Here is a 20,042-nt window from a genome sequence, read left to right as displayed (position 1 = left end):
TGGGTTCAGGTCTGGTGACTGTGGAGGCCAGATCATCTGGCGTAGCACCACATGACTCTTCTTCTTAGTCAAATAGCCCTTACACAGCCTGGAGGTGTGTTTGTAGTCATTGTCCTGTTGAAAAATAAATGATGGTCCAACTAAACACAAACCGGATGGAATAGCATGCCGCTGCAAGATGCTGTGGTAGCCATGCTGGTTTTGTATGCCTTCAATTTTGAATAAATCCCCAACAGTGTCACCAGCAAAGCACCCCCACACCATCACACCTCCTCCTCCATGCTTCATGGTGGGAACCAGCCATGTAGAGTCCATCCCTTCACCTTTTCTACAAAATTAAAGATGTATGGTGTGCACACGGCCAAAAAAGGAGGTTCAGAGGTGCAAATGTGGGAACTAAAGTCCCGAAACACAGTCAGAGTTACAACACTGCACTCTCAAGAGTAAATAATGAAGACTGAACAAGGCTTGTTCTTTGCAAAATTCGTGTAGTTTTTTTTTTTTATTGAAAATTTGACAGGGGGACGTTTCGGCCCAAAAGAAGGCCTTTCTCACGCCTAGTCACTTCAAATAGGAGATTGACTTTTTTAAAGGGAGGTTCTGCAGGTGCAGGGATACATGTAATAGAGGAAATCCACCAAGATTATGGCTGGTTTGAGCTCACAGGGAACAATTTCTGTTTTGTTACCATTTAAAGGGAATACACGTCCTCGGAGGTGTGTATGGTAATTAGGGAGATATTTCATACGCTGTACCTTGAGCTTGTAGAGAATGGAGAAGCTTGTTTGTAATATAGCGTTAGCTATAAGGTGAAAGGAGTTTCCATCTGTGGCTTGCTCATCGTGAATTCGTGACGCACATCCGGCCTCGTTAGCGACGTCGTTCCGTGTGAAACGCACGAACGACCGTTAACTATCAAAATTACTCACCTTATTGTTGACGCGTCGTTCCTTTCCCAATTATCGTTGCTGTTGCAGGATGCAGGTTGTTCGTCGTCCCTGCAGTAGCACACATCGCTATGTGTGACACTGCAGGAACGAGGAACATCACCGTACCTGCGGCCGCCCGCAATGAGGAAGGAAGGAGGTGGGCGGGATGTTCGTCCCACTCATCTCCGCCCCTCCGCTTCTATTGGGCGGCCGCTTAGTGATGCCGCTGTGACGCCACACGAACTGCCCCGTTAGAAAGGAGGTGGTTCACCGGTCACATCGACGTTGCTAGGCAGGTAAGTACGTGTGACGGGTGTAAGCGATGTTGTGCGCCACGGGCAGCAATTTGCTCGTGATGCACAACTGATGGAGGCGGGTACGTTCGCTAGCGATATCGATAGCAATATCGCTGCGTGTAAAGTGCCCTTTATCCTGTTACTGCCGGTCTGCAGCCTCTGCGGTGTGTATTTTCCTGCAGTCGGATTTACATGCATTGCACTTTGTTGCAGAAACCACTACCCTACCTATTTTATTTTTTTTTTAAAATACAACACATTGGAAAAAAGTGTGAGGCCTTCTTCACACATCTGTCTCTCCGGTATGTGTGACATCCATTTTCACAAATACCGGAGACACGGACACACATAGATCCATTAACATCAATGGGTCTGCGCACACGACCATATTTTCACAAGGACCATGTGTCCGTGTGGAGCACACACGTGTCTGTGTGTTCCACATGGCAACATGTCTGTTTTCTGCCGGCAGCACAGGTATCACACAGACTGCACACTGTGATCCGTGTGAGATCAGTGTGACTCGTACCGGAGAAAAACACAAGTGACGTGAAAATAAAGAATTTTTAAAACTTATTACCAGTGGTGCAGTCTCTGCCTCTGCTGTTGCTTCTGGGCCCGCTCATTATGCCTTATGTATATTCACTGCACTCACCGCGGACCCGGAAGTAACAGCAGCGCGGGGAAACAGCAGTGCCAGGGACAGGTAAGTATACAAGTTCATGCTGTCCATGTGCTATCCAGATGTCACACAGATAGCACAGGGACAGCACACAGAGAACACACACACACATATGCACCTACACCACAGACCATTCATAATGTTTGTGTTTTGCATGGATGTGGAGGCTTAAGCGTCATTCAGTCAAGACAACTCTGCCCGCTTTGTCCTATTCTTTTGGACAGAGAGTAGGTAGCAATGTCGGTGTTAAAAATTTGGTCACTATAAATGATGCAAGGTTGGTGGGCCAGAGCAATTACTATCACACCGAGATGTAAGATCCATCTACACAGCAATTATGGTGAATAAACATTCATGGAAACACTTCCTTCATGATAATAATGTGGTGTAAACAGGCTGCTGATAACCCGATGAACAGGTCAAATGATCTTTGAATTTGCACAAAATCGTCATCGTTCTCAGCAGCACATTGCCCTCGTGCTGCTGAGAACAGTGGCAGCCTATACGCACTGAATGATCTATTAATGATAGTTCAGTGCACATCTGGCTGGTGTAAACCGGATATTAAATAAGCACTTATTGGCATACAAGTAGCTGATTGGTGTTCATTGAGTGCTGCGTGTACGAGTCACAATTCTACATTCAGTATGTCCAATATAATTGTAAAGATCTTACAGTCCTAAATAATAGGATTCGGTGTATTTAGCGGTAGCACCATACTTCTATGTCTTTCTCTTGACTACAATCTTCCCTGTTCCTCCAGACTTTGTATTGTGTACTCGCTGCACTCACTCTCTTTATTGCAGAACGTCACTGACACGCTGACCTTATTAGTTTGTATGTAGTGCTATTTCTGGTGATTGGGTCTGTTGTTTGTGCGATGACTTGTTGATCATAGGAGAACCGTTTGGCTTGTTATTCTTCTTAATTGGCCGCGGAGCCTATGTATCAGCTTCTACCTCGTTCTCATTATTCACCAAATCTTTCTATGCCCTCACTACTTCTCTCCCCTTCCTTTCCTAAAAGCCCCATGTTTCCCCTTTTTTTCCCTTCCTCACTTCTTACGCCCTAGCAGGGACGCAATAATGGACATCTGCTAAATTGTTACGGGAGGTTACACATTGGAAGGAGCTAGTCTGAATTTTTACACAAATAATTAACACTGAAGACGATTTAATATGTTTTTCTTAGAAAATAGATTTTTTTTTTTCATTGAATTGTATTTTGAAAATTTATTTGTTTTGTATTTTTAATATCACTTGAAATGGAGCTGAGAACAATGCTTTAAAGGATATGGACGCCTATGGGGTGGAACTTTTGTTTTTCAGAAATTTGTGTAATTTTTGCAATAGTCTTTTATTACAAATGTTGTGTTTGGCTTTGGCAACCTCTGTGGATCACAATACATAGACTGCGAAACGCGTTGGCAGTGACTATGAGCTCCATCTGTCAGCTCCACTGGTAACCCTTACCTCGCTTCTCCTGAACAATCTTTTAAGTTTATTAACAAATCAAAATTCGACCTTCAATTGGGCATGAAGATTTTTCAGTGGTAAGACGAGCTCGCTAATGGATTCACTGTTACCGTATTCTGCAATCTGCTACGTATTGTGATACATAGAGAATGTAAGAGCTGAATGGTCCAACATTTTTTGCCCCCAAAGGTGTCCATATTGATTAATATAGACCATCACTACAGTAATGTATTGATTTCACACAAGTCGATGCTTTATCCTAGCTTTTTATAGCATAATGGACCTTTCTAGCTTTTAAGAAGGTAAATGTTATGTGCACTGGTGTATTTGGTCCAACTAACATCAGCATATAGCTGGCAATAGCCGATACTACTTACTATTTGCGTCTCTGCCTATGGGTTATAGCATGATTCCAGAGCCTGATATTGTCCCTTTCCTTGTCTTTCCTACCCAGAATTCCCTTTCACCCCGACTCCTACAGGACAGACGTTCAGCAGCGACTCCTCCATGTTCTCAGCAACAATCATTGGAGGGGCGGTAGGCGGAGCGGTTCTAGTTCTAGCTGTTTCAATTGTCTTGTTTGTGCTGCTTCGAAGAAGACATCACACCTTCAAGGGGGACTACAACACTAAGAAGCACGTGTATGGGAATGGCTACAGTAAGGCTGGTGTGGCACAGCACCCTCCGATGGCACAGAGTTTACAATACCCTGAGGATTCTGATGATGAAAAGAAACCAGGCCCGGTGGGAAGCATTAGCTATGAAGAGGAAGAAGATGATGATGGTATTGACGGGCATAAATTGAGCACAAAGTATGATGATGAATCCAAGCGCCCGTATTTCACAGTGGAAGAGGGAGATCGTTGTGGTTATGGTGAGGACAGAACTCTAGGTTTTGAATATGAGCCCGAAGATCTCCCTGATAATCTTGTGCCCCAAAATGATGGTTCCTTCATCTCAAAGAAGGAGTGGTACGTGTGAGAGTGGTGTACCGGATAAACTGACATATGTGGCTGGACACATGCACATGCCCTGGCCTTAAGATGGGGGAAATGTCTAAGGCTGTCGGGAGCAATGATTACGTGATCAGAGCATTGTCTTGTTTCTTGATATATAACTATAAAGTCTTTTTTTATGCGTCACAACTACAGGTCTTTGTGACCTGGAAAAAAAAAGAACCCCCTACCTAACCATTATACATTCAGCCTCATGTAACGCTGTCGTAAGATGACGTAAACCTTACAAACAGGGTCACTGTCTCATCGTGTTTCAGTCCATTGTCATCAGGTGACACACAGACACCGCATGCTTTTTTTTTTTTTACACAGTAGATGTTGTGCTGAATGCACAATTACTTGATGTCGCCATTAATAAGAAACCATGACTTAATTCTGTCACTGATGCTGATGTGCATAGCATACTACTGAAAGGCGAGAAAAGAAGAGTCCTAGTATTCAGACCACATGGAAACTGCTTCAGTTACATAAAGACCTTCCCTAACCAACAATTGTATGTATACGTAAAATATGCAACCTGGATATGGGTTCACGGCCCTCTCCTGTTAAGTACATTGCATCCTGCCATTCATTGCTGTAAACACTGGAATCTACTGCTGGGTTCTTTGTAGACTTTTTGTTTGATTGTTTTATTATTTGTCTACTGTTGGGAGTTGTTTTTTTGTTTTTTTATTTTTTACTTTATTTTAGGTACAGGCTGCTATGCCGCCACAGATACAATCCTCTTTTGCAGTGTGATCATATCTAAAAAGAATGTGTGGTCCTAGAGGCTTGTGACAATTTTGTGTATTTTTATTTCTGTCTGGACAGATCACAGTGGACATTTCTGACCAAAACTCCTGTACTGACATACTGGGGTGGAAGCGTGTTATTGCACCCCGTCCTCCAAGTTTCCACCCAAAAAACACATCATCTATAAAACTGCCAAAGTGGTCCACACAATCGTGCACTGCTGTTATCTGCTGCTCTGTGGTTACGAATGACTGAATTCTGAAAGAGATGAACATTTTTGTGTTCCTGACTAGTAATGCAATTGTGTATTATAATGCAATGTTAGTTTCTATATTTTGGCGGTACGTTAAGAAATGTGCGTAAGTATGATGTCAAGCGAATGTGGGTCGGCCGGCTTATTATTTACACATAACAACATTAATACAACATTTTCATATTGTTAATCATCACATTGTGGATACCAATAATTCATAAAAACCTGAATTATCATCTGTGTCGTATTGTTTTACCTGCGTAGCTTCAGGAAATGGGAAACTGAGATTACATGGATGGGTTTGAGGGAATATTTTAAAATTATTTTTGTAGAAGAAGGCAATAAAGCTTTATCGTAAGTGTATGAGGCCGGATGTATGTGGCCATACTATTGCTCGGTACAGTCTTAGAGCTGCTTACATGCAATCACTTACTGTACCTTCATATGGCTCAAATTTCATGCTTAGATTTTTTGGTCAGGTTTTGGATTCACCTGACCCCCATAAATGCAGCAGTTTGCTTGTGGTATGCTGTAGTGCAGAGGTATACTCCTCCAGAACTGCTTGTGGAGGATAATATCCCCTTGTATGGTGCCATATGGCACCACAAAAAGACTGTTAGAGAGGCATATGGCCCTCGGGGATATATATATATATATATATATATATATATATATATATATATATATATATATATATATATATATATATATATATATATATATATATATATATATATACATATACAATGTCCAGCAATAACGTGAGCAATCCAGGATGCTGTTAAAAACGTTTTTCTTTCTTTTTATTCATAAATCCTATAAAATACAGTGGTCCAAGTAGTTAAAAACAGCATTATCGCAGGAAAGTAGCGCAGATAGGACAATAGCAGTCTAACTACTACTACTGTATTTCATTGGATTTATGAATAAAAAGAAAGAAAAACTTTTTTAACAGCATCCTGGACTGCTCACGTTATTGCTGGACATTGCTCTGTCGTTGTGTGTGTGTATATGTATATATGTGTGTAATAAATAAATATATATATATATATATATATATATATATATATATATATATATATATATATATATATATATATATATATATATATATATATATATATATATATATATAATACACACACACCAAAACCACAATATTTATATGGATGGCCCTTTTGCATAAATCTCTATAAATACACCAAAAAAACGTATGCAAGCCAAATTGTATGACTCAATATTAACATCTTTATTAATCGTTACAATACATAAAACCTGAATGGATCAACCCAGGTGACTGATGGAATTGATATGGGGAGCCTGGTACCCCATATTAGTTCCCCCAAGGTATATAATATCATATATTCACATGTGTGAAGGGATTATATGCATCTACATAAAGCAATTACCAATGGTCCAAATAAGTAGTGGTGCAACTGCCTCCCACAGACACACTAACGCGCTTTTCGCAATTACCGTGCTTCGTGCAGGAGCGATCGCAACTACTGTGCTTCGTTCAGGAGCTATAGCTATATCTGAACAAAAAAGGAGAACAAAGTAATTATGTGCTTAAGTTATACTTTCTATGTTGAATGGCTATTTTTTCTTATAATGATGCACATGATGGATTTTCGTTGTCTAAGTTGCTATATCTGTAGAAAAAAAACATTTTACATCGTATACATTGATCTATTGGAGCTAAGCAAAATTTACATTATGATCAAAATGTAGAAGCTCACTGCCGCATCACGGCCAACCTCTTAGTGGGTCCCTAACTTGTCAGCCATAGTGCTGTGCGGCGACCACCTCCATAGCAGCAAGAAGGGTGATGTAGGTGTCCCACATCACCCTTACAGCAGTGCAAAGCACCCATGACTCCAGGCCACACCGCCGCACAGCAACATTGGCCACCACGCCGCTCCAACACCAAATAAAAGGAGCACAGAACTCGCCTACCAAACATTCTCAACAAAAACTGAGAGCAAAATAGGCAGTAACCCTTTTTGTGGTCTTCTGTTTTGTGTTCAGTTTTGTAAAAATTTGGCTTAGCCACAATACATCAATGTATAAGACCTGGATGACGGTCCTTCTTTTATTCGCTACCACTATAGCACATACCGTATGCAAGATAGAATATTGGGTCAATTTTACCTTGTGTGATAAGATTTCGACTTGTGTGCCTCACACCAATCTCAAAACTAATATATAAATATATATTTAACATTATACACAATTGAAAATGATGACCTTCCTATGTGTGTCCGTATGCTTTGATTCTAAAAATGACTGTGTTTGTTAACACCCAATGACCAGGGACTGTTTTTTTGAGATGTCAGAATCGTATGGGACAAGCAATCAGTCACCATAATTATAAAATGTGTACACTGATGAGCTGACGGCTGTAACCACAGATTAGTGCAAATACCCACAGGGACGTATAGAGGAGATTATTTTTTCTGTTCAGTAAAGCAATTCCAAACCACAACTTTTGTCAGGATAAAACCATACACATCAGATTCTTCTGGGACTGACTCATTCTTTTGTCGTCGATATTTTGGACCTTCTATGCGGGGGCAACATGGCAACTGTGTGACACATCACGAAGCCAGAGGTCGCTGTATGCCGCTGCTACATGGCAGTATAATGCAAGTGAACAAAAGTTGCAAAAAAATCTGTTTCTGACTTTTTGCTATTTGCTTCTGCTAACGGTACCATTTGGGTCAAAATGTGAACCCACTCACTTGCATTATGCTGCAATGTAACAAACATAGGGAAGCCTCCCATTAAGTTTTTTTATTTACTAAACCTGTGCATATGTGCATGTAGTGTAGTGTTAGTGTATTAATATATTCACCCACCACCGTCCTCTCTGGGATCCAGCGCTGTTCTGCTCCTCTTCACAGTGACGTCACTGCTCTTCAGACTCTCCAGTCATTCTGCACTCTGCCTGACCTTGAAAACTCTTTTACAATGTGACCCTATGGAACTTCAGCACAAGGCTCTATAGACTAAAGGCCACTTCACACATAACGAGATCGTAAACGAGATCGTTACTACGTCACAGTTTCTGTGACGCAAGAACGACTTCAATTGCGATCTCGTCACGTTTGACACGTACCAACGATTCACCCCCTGCTGCGAAATCGCTGATCGATGCCGAACAGCTTGGGCCATTTTTGGCTCGTTGGAGTCCTGCTGGGCTGCATGAATCTGTATGTTTGACACCCTATTAACGATTTCGTTGACGACCTAGATGAGATGCACGAAGGCGTGTTGTTGCGTCCCCGTTTCTGCGCCCCTCTCTGCACCGATTGGTTAGCTCCAGGTGCAGGTGCGGCTTCGATCCGAAAAACACACCAACAAAGGTACAATGGACGAAGGAATCAGGGTGGAGACGCAGGTTCTATCTCAAAGCAAAGCGCAAAAGAAGTGACAAAGGGTGACGCGATCCAAAATTTAACCGCTAGATACGCCCCCTGCATGCCCAATCAGAACGCAGTATTGGCCGCCAATGAAAGCGGAGGGGGGTATGGAAAAGGCGACGCAAATGCACGCCTACGTGACTCACTGCATTTTACTACGCACCTAATGGGATTGGAATCGTTAACATAGTTGCTGTGTGACAGGGTCCCAGCGATTTGAAAGATCGTTATACGGGACGCATGCTCGTTCATAAACTCGTTATGTGTGACACCCAACATGCGATTTCAACAACGACTCATAAACGATCCAGAAAGTGTGACGTAGTAGCGATCTCGTTCACGATCTCGTTATGTGTGACTGGACCTTTACATTGTAAAAGAGACATTTGCCTCACGTATAGACCATAAAGTGAGCCAGACAGTCTAAATGGCGATGACATCACTGGTCACCGAGAAGAGGAGCAGAACAGTACTGGATCACAAAAAAAGAATGGTATTTGGTGAGTATATTAAAGGGAAGCTGTCACCAGATTTTGCTCTTATAATTTGCAGCCACCACCAGTGAGCTCTTACATACAGCATTCTAAAATACTGTATATAAGAGCCCAGGCTGCTCTGTAGAACATAAAAAAACACTTTTATTATACTCACCTAAGGGATGGTCCAGTCCGATGGATGTCGCTGGTCTCTGGTCCGGTGCATCCTCTCTGAACCATCCGCCGTCCTCCCTCTACCCAGCCCAGTGTGGATGACGTTTACTACGGTCTCCTCACAGGCCGGCATTGCAGTCCTGCGCAGGCGCACTTTGATCTGTACTACACTGCTGAAGGCAGATCAAAGTATTGTAGTGCGCATGCGCGGACGGTCTTTGACCTTTCCTCTCACCTGCGCATTACAGTACTTTGATCTGCCTTTCTCAGGGAAGATCAAAGTGTGCCTGCGCATGACCTCAATGTCTGCATCTGTGGATGACGTAGGACAGGTCAGCCACACTGGGCTGGGTAGAAGGAGGATGGCGATCGCCAAAGAGAGGAGGCACTGGACCAGAGAGCAGCAACACCCATCGGACCAAACCGCCCTTTAGGTGAGTATAATAAAGGTATTTTTTACATTCTACAGAGCAGCCTGGGTTGTTATATACAGTATTCTGGAATGCTGTATATAAAGGGTCACTGGTGGTGACTGCAGCTCATAGGAAAAAAACCTGGTGACAGGTTCTTTATAATACTCTCTTTCTGTTATCTGTGTATAAAGTTTATTAATTGATGAAATAGTGAACTTTAAAACATGATTTGAGTCTCCGTTACCATTTTAAGTCACATTCTTCCTCTCAGTGGAGAGACAGGACTGTATTTACTGCTAGAGAAGTCCACCTAGATCTGATAATGTCCCTAGAGACAGGGAGCTTTGATACAAGACATTTACTGGTGTGAACTGGTGCTAATGAGGTCCGATCTTCAGCCAAAACTGCTCAATTCCCTGATAACAGGCAGATGTATTAAAAAGGGTCAGAAAGTGAAGATTACAATATATCAGAAAGCAACTTATGGTCTTATTACAAAACTCTTTTATCCCCCAGCTTTTTTCCAAGAAACTAGGGTCAGGTGTCCAATACACTGAGTAAAAAGATTTAATTTATTCCTTATGATCGTTCTTATAAGGAGATTAACAGTGACATATTAGCAGGATTTAAGCCCCCTAAACCATTCAGAACAGTTATACACAAAGGTAATAAAATTACTTTGAAAACAGCACACACTCTAATCTAACAGCTTGTAAGGAGTCCGGGGGGCGGAGCCTCAGCTCTGAAGAGTCACAGTGCATGATCCTCCCACTAGCGGGATCAATGTCCCACAGCCAGGGTACGTCTCCACAAGTTATCTCCAGCAGTACCCGAGACAAGCACGCGGCAAAGGCAAAGCTGAATATATACAGCACATATCATTGTTAATTTTGGCAGGAAAAAAATATATTTGAAAATTAAGGAAATTGGGTAAAATAATTTTGTTGGCAACCACAGAAAGAACATAGTCTCTATCATATATGAACATAGTGAAAACAATGCAGCACCTGCCCACTGAGACTTTATACCTGCATGATACGCACATACATACATATCCAGGATTACTGCAGGCACGTCTCTGGATGTGAGACAACGACCATCTACCGTCCGATATTCTTACCATAACCTTATTCAAGCTAAAAGGGATCCTACATCGCTCATTCTGCACGAACCAAAGACAGAATGACTCAGACTGACTGCTGCATTAGAAACATACAGTATACCAGCAAAGTGAGTACACCCTCATATTTTTGTCAATATTTTATATCTTTTCATGGGACAACATTGCAGATGACACTTTGATACAATGTAAAGCAGGCAGTGTACAGCTTGTATAACAGGGTAACTGTGGTGTGTTCTCTAACTCAACACATAGCTATTAATTTCTAAACCCCTGGCAACAAAAGTGAGTACACCCTAAGTGACAATAACCAAATTGTGCCCAAACTGTGACTATTTTGTATGGCCACCATTATTTTGAAGCACTGCCTTAACTCTTGGGCATGGAGTTCATTTGAGCTTCACTGGATCCTCTTCATCCTCTATGATGACATCCCTGGGCTGGTGGATGTTTGAGACCTTGCACTTCTCCACCTTCTATTTGAGGAGGCCCCACAGTTGCTCAATAGGGTTTAGGTCTGCAGACACTTGGCCAGTCCAGCACCGCTACCCTCAGTTTCTTTAGCAAGGCAGTGGTCGTCTTCGAGATGTTTGGGGTTGTTACAATGCTGGAATATAAATGGAGAGGATCAAGCTCTGCTTCAGTGTGTCATAGTACATGTTGGCATTCATGGTTTCCTCAATGACCTGTAGCCCCCACAGCCGACAACAGTCATGCAGCCCCAAACCATGACAATCCCACCACCATGCCTGACTGTAGGCAGGACACACTTGTTTTTGTACTCCTCACCTGGTTGCCACCAAAAACTTGACATAATCTGAGCCAAATAAATTTATCTTGGTCTCATCAGAGCACAGGACATGGTTCCAGTAATCCATGTCCTTAGTCTGCTTGTCTTCAGCAAAGTGTTTGCGTGCATTCTTGTGCATTATCTTCAGAAGAGGCTTTTAATTTGAAGCAGTATGCGGTGTATGGACTAAGCACTGACATGCTGACTCCCCACCCTTGTAACCTCTGCATCAATGTTGGCAGCACTTACGTTATTGTGAAAAGACAACCTCTGGATATGACGTTGAGCACGTGAACTCAACTTCTTTGGTCTACCATAGCACAGCTTGTTCTGAGTGGAACTGTATGGTCTTGGCCACCATGCTGCATCTCTGTTTCAGGTTCTTGACAATATTCTTATAATCTAGGACACCTTTATGGAGAGCAACAATGCATTTTCAGGTCCTCAGAGAATTCTTTGTCATGAGGAGCCATGTTGAACATCCAGTGACAACAATTAGAAAATGTGTGAGTGATAACACCAAATGTAACACACCTGCTCCCCATTTACACCTGAGACCTTGTAACACTAATGAGTCACATGATACTGGGGAGGGACAATGGCTAATTGGTCACAATCTGGCCCTTTTCACTAGGGGTATTCTTGGGATGTACTCTTCAGTGTTGTTCCCTGAAAATATATAATGAAAATATTTACAAAAATGTGAGAGATGTTCTCACTTTTGGGGTATACTGTGTATGTTTCATATTTATAGCTGCAAAGTTTCAGAAAAACATATACCCACCACTGCTTCTGGAGATATATGAGGGTCCCAGAAGCAGGACCAGCATCTAGTAGACATTTATGTCTCTTGTCCATAAATAACCCCTTAGGTGTACTTTACACGCTGCGACATCGCTAGCATCGGCTAGCGATGTCCAGCGTGATAGCACCCGCCCCCATCGTACATGCGATTTGTGGTGATTGCTGCCGTAGCGAACATTATCGCTACGGCAGCGTCACACGCACATACCTGCTCGGCGACATCTCTGTGACCGCCGAACAATCCCTCCTTCAAGGGGGAGCTGTGTTGGCGTCACAGCGACGTCACCGCGACTTTACTAATCGGCCGGCCAATAGAAGTGGAGGGGCGGAGATGAGCGGAACATAACATCCCGCCCACCTTCTCCCTTCCGCATTGCCGTGGGGACGCAGGTAAGGAGATGTTTGTCGCTCCTGCGGGTTTACACACAGCGATGTGTGCTGCTGCAGGAGCGACAAACAACATCATATCTGCGGTCGATCCGACATTATTGAAATGAACGACGATACACAGATCAGCGAGATTGTACGCTTCTGTGCTCGTTCATTTTTCCATCTAGGATTTACACTTTGCAATGGCGCTACCGGCGCCGGATGTGCGTCACTAACGACGTGACCCCGATGATATAGTGGTAGTGATGGTGCAACGTGTAAAGTACCCCTTAGTCTACCCCAACATCTGCCATGTCTGTATACCCCCCTACACTGATCAAGCTGAAAATGGTTGGATGATAGATTTGTTTTTTCTGTAAGAGAATTCTCAATTTAACAAATAATGTAAACATTTGCTCCTTTAATTAAATTTGATGCAACTGTCACTCAATATTTTTTTAATTAGGGTGGCATAATATATGTTTTAGAGATTGCCATAATCTGTACCTTTTAGTTTTTCTTGTTCCTGCATCTTTCACTTGTTTGTTTCATCCTGAGAATCCTGGATTTCTTGGGTTGAATTTCCTATAGCTGGATTAAGGGAAACCGGAAATAAACTGAGCTTCAAAGAACCAATACTCATTATTGAATTGTGGTTGTCAGGTTGATCAGGCAACCTGAAGCACTAGATTTTTTCAGAATTCTCTATAGCAGATTCCTGACATATGTTAGTAAAGTCTCGTTCATCTTTGTCAGGTGGTTGTTGTTAAGGGCAATTTTTCGTTTTCCCTAAAATTGAAGCATCTCTAACATCTGTTTACCTGCTAGGTAATGTATACTGTTATCTTAAAGGGGTTGCAATAAGATAAATGAATGCAGATTATATTGAGATCTTAATAAAATATATTTTTACTAAATAGTATTTTATAGCAAGTCTGAATAAATGTATGAAAGCCGCCGAGTTATTTTGTGGTTTGCACATGTAATCCCTTTGAAGGGAACATTATTAGAGGAAATTACCTATTGTTTAAATCGGGTTTTTATGTTAAATGTGATTTTAAAATATTTTTGTTGATTTTTGGGGTTATTGTTTTTTTAAATTTTCCACCTCAATACCATATTAAAAAATTAAATTCAGAAGTCTTCTTATTTTTACATTAGCCATTGGGTCTAATATTATGCTCATACTCCCTAATCTTTTCATCAGCCACATGGTGCAGTAGATTGGATTTGATTCTATTCTCTTGTGTACAAGTATCTTCTGCTCATACTGTGATCTGGGTAAAGTTCACTGTGAAGAAGGAGGCGAGTTGTAACATCACTTATTGTGATCCTGTGTCCTCTATATAAAGGAGCACTGCTATCTTTCATTGTAATCCTGCCTGTGAGGATAATGAGACTGCTGAAAAGGATTTTTTTGAAAAACAGAAATTAACATAACCCAAAATGTAAGCAATAGGTAATTTTCTGAAGACATTTCTTTTAATGTTACGCATCTATAAGCAAAAGTGAAATGAAATCTACAAAGTAATATTACAGGGAACCTGTCAGCAGTTTTTGCTATGTAAACAGAAGCCAGTATGCTGCAAGGGATAACACACAAAGTTCAGGGATGCCTGTGTTGTCACAGTCGATCTTTTGTTTATTTGCCATATTTGTTTTCTCAGATGTACCCGTATTACTGTGGCTAGGTGGCTCCTGCCATGTTGTCCATCTCTGATTGACACCTCACATTCTATGTACAGGGTGGGCCATAAGTATGGATACACCCTGATAAAGAGTAAAGTTGAATTCAAAATGGCGTCTTTGCAGATGGCGTCTTTGCAGATGGCGCCATGGGCGTTTCCCGGCCTCAAATGTTTTGCCTCTTCCATATACTAATATGCCACAAACAGTAAGGTGGTCATATCAGCAACCACTTCCATTTTATCAAGGTGTATCCATACTAATGGCCCACCCAGGGTGTATCCATACTAATGGCCCACCCAGGGTGTATCCATACTAATGGCCCACCCAGGGTGTATCCATACTAATGGCCCACCCAGGGTGTATCCATACTAATGGTCCACCCAGGGTGTATCCATACTTATGGCCTACCCTGTACAATCCTTATAGAGAGCCTGGTGTGGGCAGGGACAGCTCTCTGGCCTCTGCTACATGCCTAAAGCTAACAATGCACATTGTGTCAGAATAGCTGCAGTAATCGAAGTAATACATCATTGGATTCAGAATCTCTTTGCCCTCATCATGCTGCTCTCAGATGAGGGGCAAAAAACCTGCTGACAGATTCTCTTTACATGTGCTATTTTTCATACTTTTAAATGTGAAATTTCTGTTTATGTATTAGTAACAAGCACAAGTAAATATGAACCTATTGAGGGTATGGTCTGAGCTATTTAAGAGAATCAAGGTTTCTTCCCCAATTTTTTTTATTTCCTGCTTTGCTGTGTATAAGGCACTGCGCGCACACTGGACTGTACATATGAATGCGCGGATGTTTCCTGTGGACAGACTGTCAAATTTAGCATTGTAAGTTCCATATTGATTTTTCCATGTTCCCTCATCATGAGGTGATGAGACACATTAAGGCCAGATCTCCTGGGCTGATGAGGTTAACTGCAGCATACGCCTGGTGCCTTTAAATGAGACTGTCACTAGAAGTATCACAGGAAGCTCACATCGCCAGAGGAGGGGTTCATAGGTTTTCTCATTAACCTAATCTGTAGCTACACAGCAAGACCCAAGATAATGAAATCTGATCGTTTTTCATGTAACACACAGCGACAACGACAACGACGTCGCTGCTACGTCACCATTTTCTGTGACGTTGCAGCGACGTCCCGTCGCTGTCGCTGTGTGTGACATTCAGCAACGACCTGGCCCCTGCTGTGAGGTCGCCGGTCGTTGCTGAATGTCCAGCTTCATTTTTTGGTCGTCACTCTCCCGCTGTGACACACACATCGCTGTGTGTGACAGCGAGAGAGCGACGAAATGAAGCGAGCAGGAGCCGGCACTGGCAGCTGCGGTAAGCTGTAACCAGCGTAAACATCGGGTAACCAAGGGAAGACCTTTCCCTGGTTACCCGATGTTTACGCTGGTTACCAGCCTCCGCTCTTGCTGCCAGTGCCGGCTCCTGCTCTGTGCACATGTGGCTGCAGTATGCATCGGGTAATTAACCCGATGTATACTGTAGCAAGGAGAGCAAGGAGCCAGCGCTAAGCAGTGCGCGCGGCTCCCTGCTCTCTGCACTGTGACATGTAGCTGCAGCACACATCGGGATAATTAACCCGATGTGTGCTGCAGGAGAGCAAGGAGCCAGCGCTAAGCACGGCTCCCTGCTCTCTGAACATGTAGCACAGCGACGTTATGATCGCTGCTGCGTCTGCTGTGTTTGACAGCTAAGCAGCGATCATAACAGCGACTTACAAGGTCGCTGTTACGTCACCGAAAATGGTGACGTAACAGCGACGTCGTTGTCGCTGTCGTTTAGTGTGAACCCAGCTTCAGGTGCTACATATAGTAAATTCCAAACACCTTGCTAAAATCCAATCACTTCCTACAGATTACTTTACTCTCAATATTGACATAATTAAGCGCCGTTATTTTGCACTTAAGAAAATATGGGATATTGGTCCAACTGACTGTGAAATAAAACTGCTCGTCTACTTTTAAGTAGGGGGGGTTTCCAAACATATCTGTTGATTGGCAAAAGCTCCAATGTCTGCAACAAATTTCCACATTTTGTGCCAGAGATAAATGCTAAAATTGTCTATTTGCAGCCACCACTAGAGGGAGCTCATGAGCCTTCAGCAGTTATGTACTAAGCTCCACAGCTCCCCTAGTGGCAGCTGCAGGCAGCACAGATGTATCTCCTGAGTGACTCTGCACAGGGAACGGGTTACTAGATTTTAATTTATTTAAATGAATCCAGAGAGAGAGAAAATTACCGAGTGATATAAACTTGAGAATCATTGAAATGTAGTCTGGCTGCCGCATGCTGCTAGGAACTTTTATTAAGAAATAAATCAAGTGACTCAAGATATTGAACCTATTTCCATTTTATGTCTGGTTCCAGATATTTCACAGTTCGGGAACATCCCAACCTCCTCTATTCACGGTTTATTTAGATTCAAGAATTTTATTATCAAAATGTTAGCGGAGTTAGCAACTATTTTTATCTTTAAAAGATTTTGTTTAGGAAATAGTAATTAAAAAATAATAAAAATGAAACATTCACACCTGATACTTATGGTTTTTAGTGGTATCTTGTTAATTTCCTGCAGGTGATCACAAGTATCTACATGACCGCTGCAGCCAATGATTGACTGCAGCGGTCATGTGAATAGGTGGCATGTGATCACCTACAAGTAAGTTGCCAGAGAAAATTGGAGACCCCCAGACTGGCAGGACTGGAATGGTAGGGGCTTTATAGATTATATCTTTCACAGTCCCCTTAATTTACAGAAAATAAATAATATATTTATATCATTCTTGCCCACCTTATAAAACTTTCTAACAGGGGATGATGGGCTGCAGCATGTGACGCCTGCCACAAATGTTTTTTTGTTGGTTTTTTTTTGCATAATCATGCCCCCTTTCTGACAGTCCTGTTACCACCCTCAAAGAAAAGCTATCATCTGATAAAATCAGGTTGTTTTTTTTTTTAATTTTGGATTTTTTTTTTGTTTTGTTTACATATTATAATCTGTATGAAGCATGAAAAAATGGAAATCTTGCAATTTTCACTCTGGGCACTAAAGCTTTTTTTGGATTCATATTTTCTTGTTTCAGGAAACAACACATGTACATAGCTACATTGGTCAGACTCATAACTATATCATTTGGTCAGGCTCACAGCTATATATTTTGTAATGAAAGTGTCTAATGAACATGTGCAGAGGTCATTGTGACTGAAGGAGGTAGAGGTGGCGCTGTGACATCGCCTATTCTGATTGGTGGATTTGGCATAATCAGTTGTGTATAGAGATCGGTGATTGTAATCCTGTCTGTGAAAAGAAAACTCCTGATTATTCTTTTTGAAAACAGTTTTTTTGGATTCATATTTTCTTGTTTCAGGAAGCAACACATGCGCATAGCTACTGTCACGGTTTCGATGCACGGAGCATCTTGTGTTATGTTCTGCCATGCTCTCCTGCAGAGCCAGTACTTGTCATTCCATCATGCAGAGCTTTTTGCAGGTTTGGCTGCTCTGCTGTTTGTCTTGAACACCTATGAACGGGTTGTCTCTCGGCTCTGGGTTTTACGCTGGACCTCTGAGGTTCCTACACAGATGCTCCTCGTTCCTGGTGATTGCTCTGCTTCCTTAGGGAGCATGCATACCTGGAATGTCGTAGTTATACTTCCTGGTTACTATAGTGCTCTTGGCTCCCGTAGTGTTTAGTGTTGTGATCTTGGTTCTCGACTCTGGACTGTTGTTGACTATTCTCTGCCTGTCTCCCTGTTTTTGTCATTACCTCCTGGCTTCTGACCTCAGGCCTCCTCCTGACCACATCCCGCCTGCTCCCAGTAGCCTGTACATACTCTTCTGGAATCCTGACCCTTGGCTTGTATCTTGACCTAGTCTCTGTCTGCTCCCAGTGTCCTGTTGTTACCTCCTGGCTTCTGACCTCGGCTTGTCTGACTACCTCTCCATTCACTGCACGTAAGTAGTGTCTAGCGCCACCTAGTGACAGACATCACAGCTACATTGATCAGACCCACAACTATATCTTTTGTAATGAAGGTGTCTAATGGGAGTGTACAGAGGTCATTGTGACTGGAGGGGGAGGAGTTGAAGCTGTGGCATCGCCTATTCTGATTGGTGGATCTGATGTTATCAGCTGTGTATAGAGATGTTACCTGTAATTGTAATTCTGTCTGTGATGATAAGAAAACTCCTGACCATTCTTCTATAAAGCAGTGAAATTAAGAATTTAAATCCCCAAGAGTCTAGTGTGAAAATTGCAAGATTACTAGTTTTTGTATTCTTTTTTAATAGGGATTGTAATATGAAGAAATAAACATTTTTTTGAGAATAGATGTAACACACAACCCTGATTTCCTGATGATGGCGCCCCTGTGCATGTGGCTGTGAGTGCCAGGTTTGGGGAGTATTGGTTTTTTGCATGTTTCAGCAGATCCTATGAATTTTAAGTACTAAAGGAATAGGGGAAGTCGCCCCTTTTTTTTGGGGGGGGGGCTCCTCACATTCCGGCAGCGTTGGTGAGTGTAATCTACATTTGCAGACACGTGAAATGATGATAACGGTTTCCGTTCTGGTGGTGATTGGATCCAGCTCTGATGGAGGTGGTGTTATCTCTCGGGGGGTCACGTAATTTTTGAGGGATTCTGAGTCGTGATTTCATCAGCATTCATTACAGTATTTCTGCAAAAAAAATGTTTCATTCATTGTAAATTGCTTGTCGGCCACTCCGGCGTCTCCAGCCCATTTGTCGCCATGCACATGTATAATTCAGAGAATATTTGCCCATTTCCTCAGTATGTTCCAGTTGTATTATCGCCGTGCCCTGCACAATAAACTGCTGGTTATTTCGCCGCGCTCGCCCACAATACTACACCTGTCTCTTCATAATAGCTGCCAGCATCAATACAAAACAAGATATATCAAGTGCATCAGCCTTTGTTTTATCCGTCGGTTCACTGCAATTTTTTTTTTTTATGAAGCCTCACATTTATGATTGTTTGTCTATCGTGTGAATACAAAGGTTTCTAGAACGCTCGGCCAAGCAGAGCCATGAATGTTACAGATGTAGCAGAGCTACGATTGTTGTTTCTTTAAAATACTGAGACATGCAATCCTAAGGAAAAGCATACAGTGTGTCCACTGCCATTAACTGGAGAATGGTGACAGCTATGGGCAAAGAAGTGGTGTCTAGGTATAGTAAAGTAGCCATGCGCTACGCAATGAAACCACCTATAACGCCACCTGGTGGAAAACAACGGAGTTAGCATTTTTATCTTGAAAATGGAACGAGATAGAGAAAAAAAGTGAATTAAAAAATTGTAGGGCATCATCAATTCAATACGAATCGACACCTTGCATACAGAAATGCTATGATATGAAACCCATG

The 20,042-nt window shown here is 42.2% G+C and overlaps 1 protein-coding gene across 4 annotated transcripts in view; it reads left to right on the top strand.

Annotated features, from left to right (window-relative positions):
• NECTIN1 (nectin cell adhesion molecule 1) overlaps positions 1 to 20,042 on the top strand; it is a 437,281-nt gene that overhangs the window by 171,631 nt on the left and 245,608 nt on the right. Inside the window, exon 6 of one of the 4 annotated variants that reach the window (XM_075329185.1) lies at positions 3,837 to 5,619. The exons of the other annotated variants lie outside the window; for them this stretch is intronic. Coding sequence (XP_075185300.1) covers positions 3,837 to 4,363 — 527 coding nt within the window. The 3' untranslated portion in view covers positions 4,364 to 5,619. Of the gene's footprint in view, positions 1 to 3,836; positions 5,620 to 20,042 lie in introns of those variants that run through there. 4 annotated transcript variants of the gene reach the window in all.

Source organism: Anomaloglossus baeobatrachus, chromosome 11, assembly GCF_048569485.1.
Source record: "Anomaloglossus baeobatrachus isolate aAnoBae1 chromosome 11, aAnoBae1.hap1, whole genome shotgun sequence".
Lineage (NCBI taxonomy): Eukaryota > Metazoa > Chordata > Amphibia > Anura > Aromobatidae > Anomaloglossus > Anomaloglossus baeobatrachus.
The sequence above is the reverse complement of the archived record's forward strand: the minus strand, read 5'-3'. Positions and strand labels throughout refer to the sequence as shown.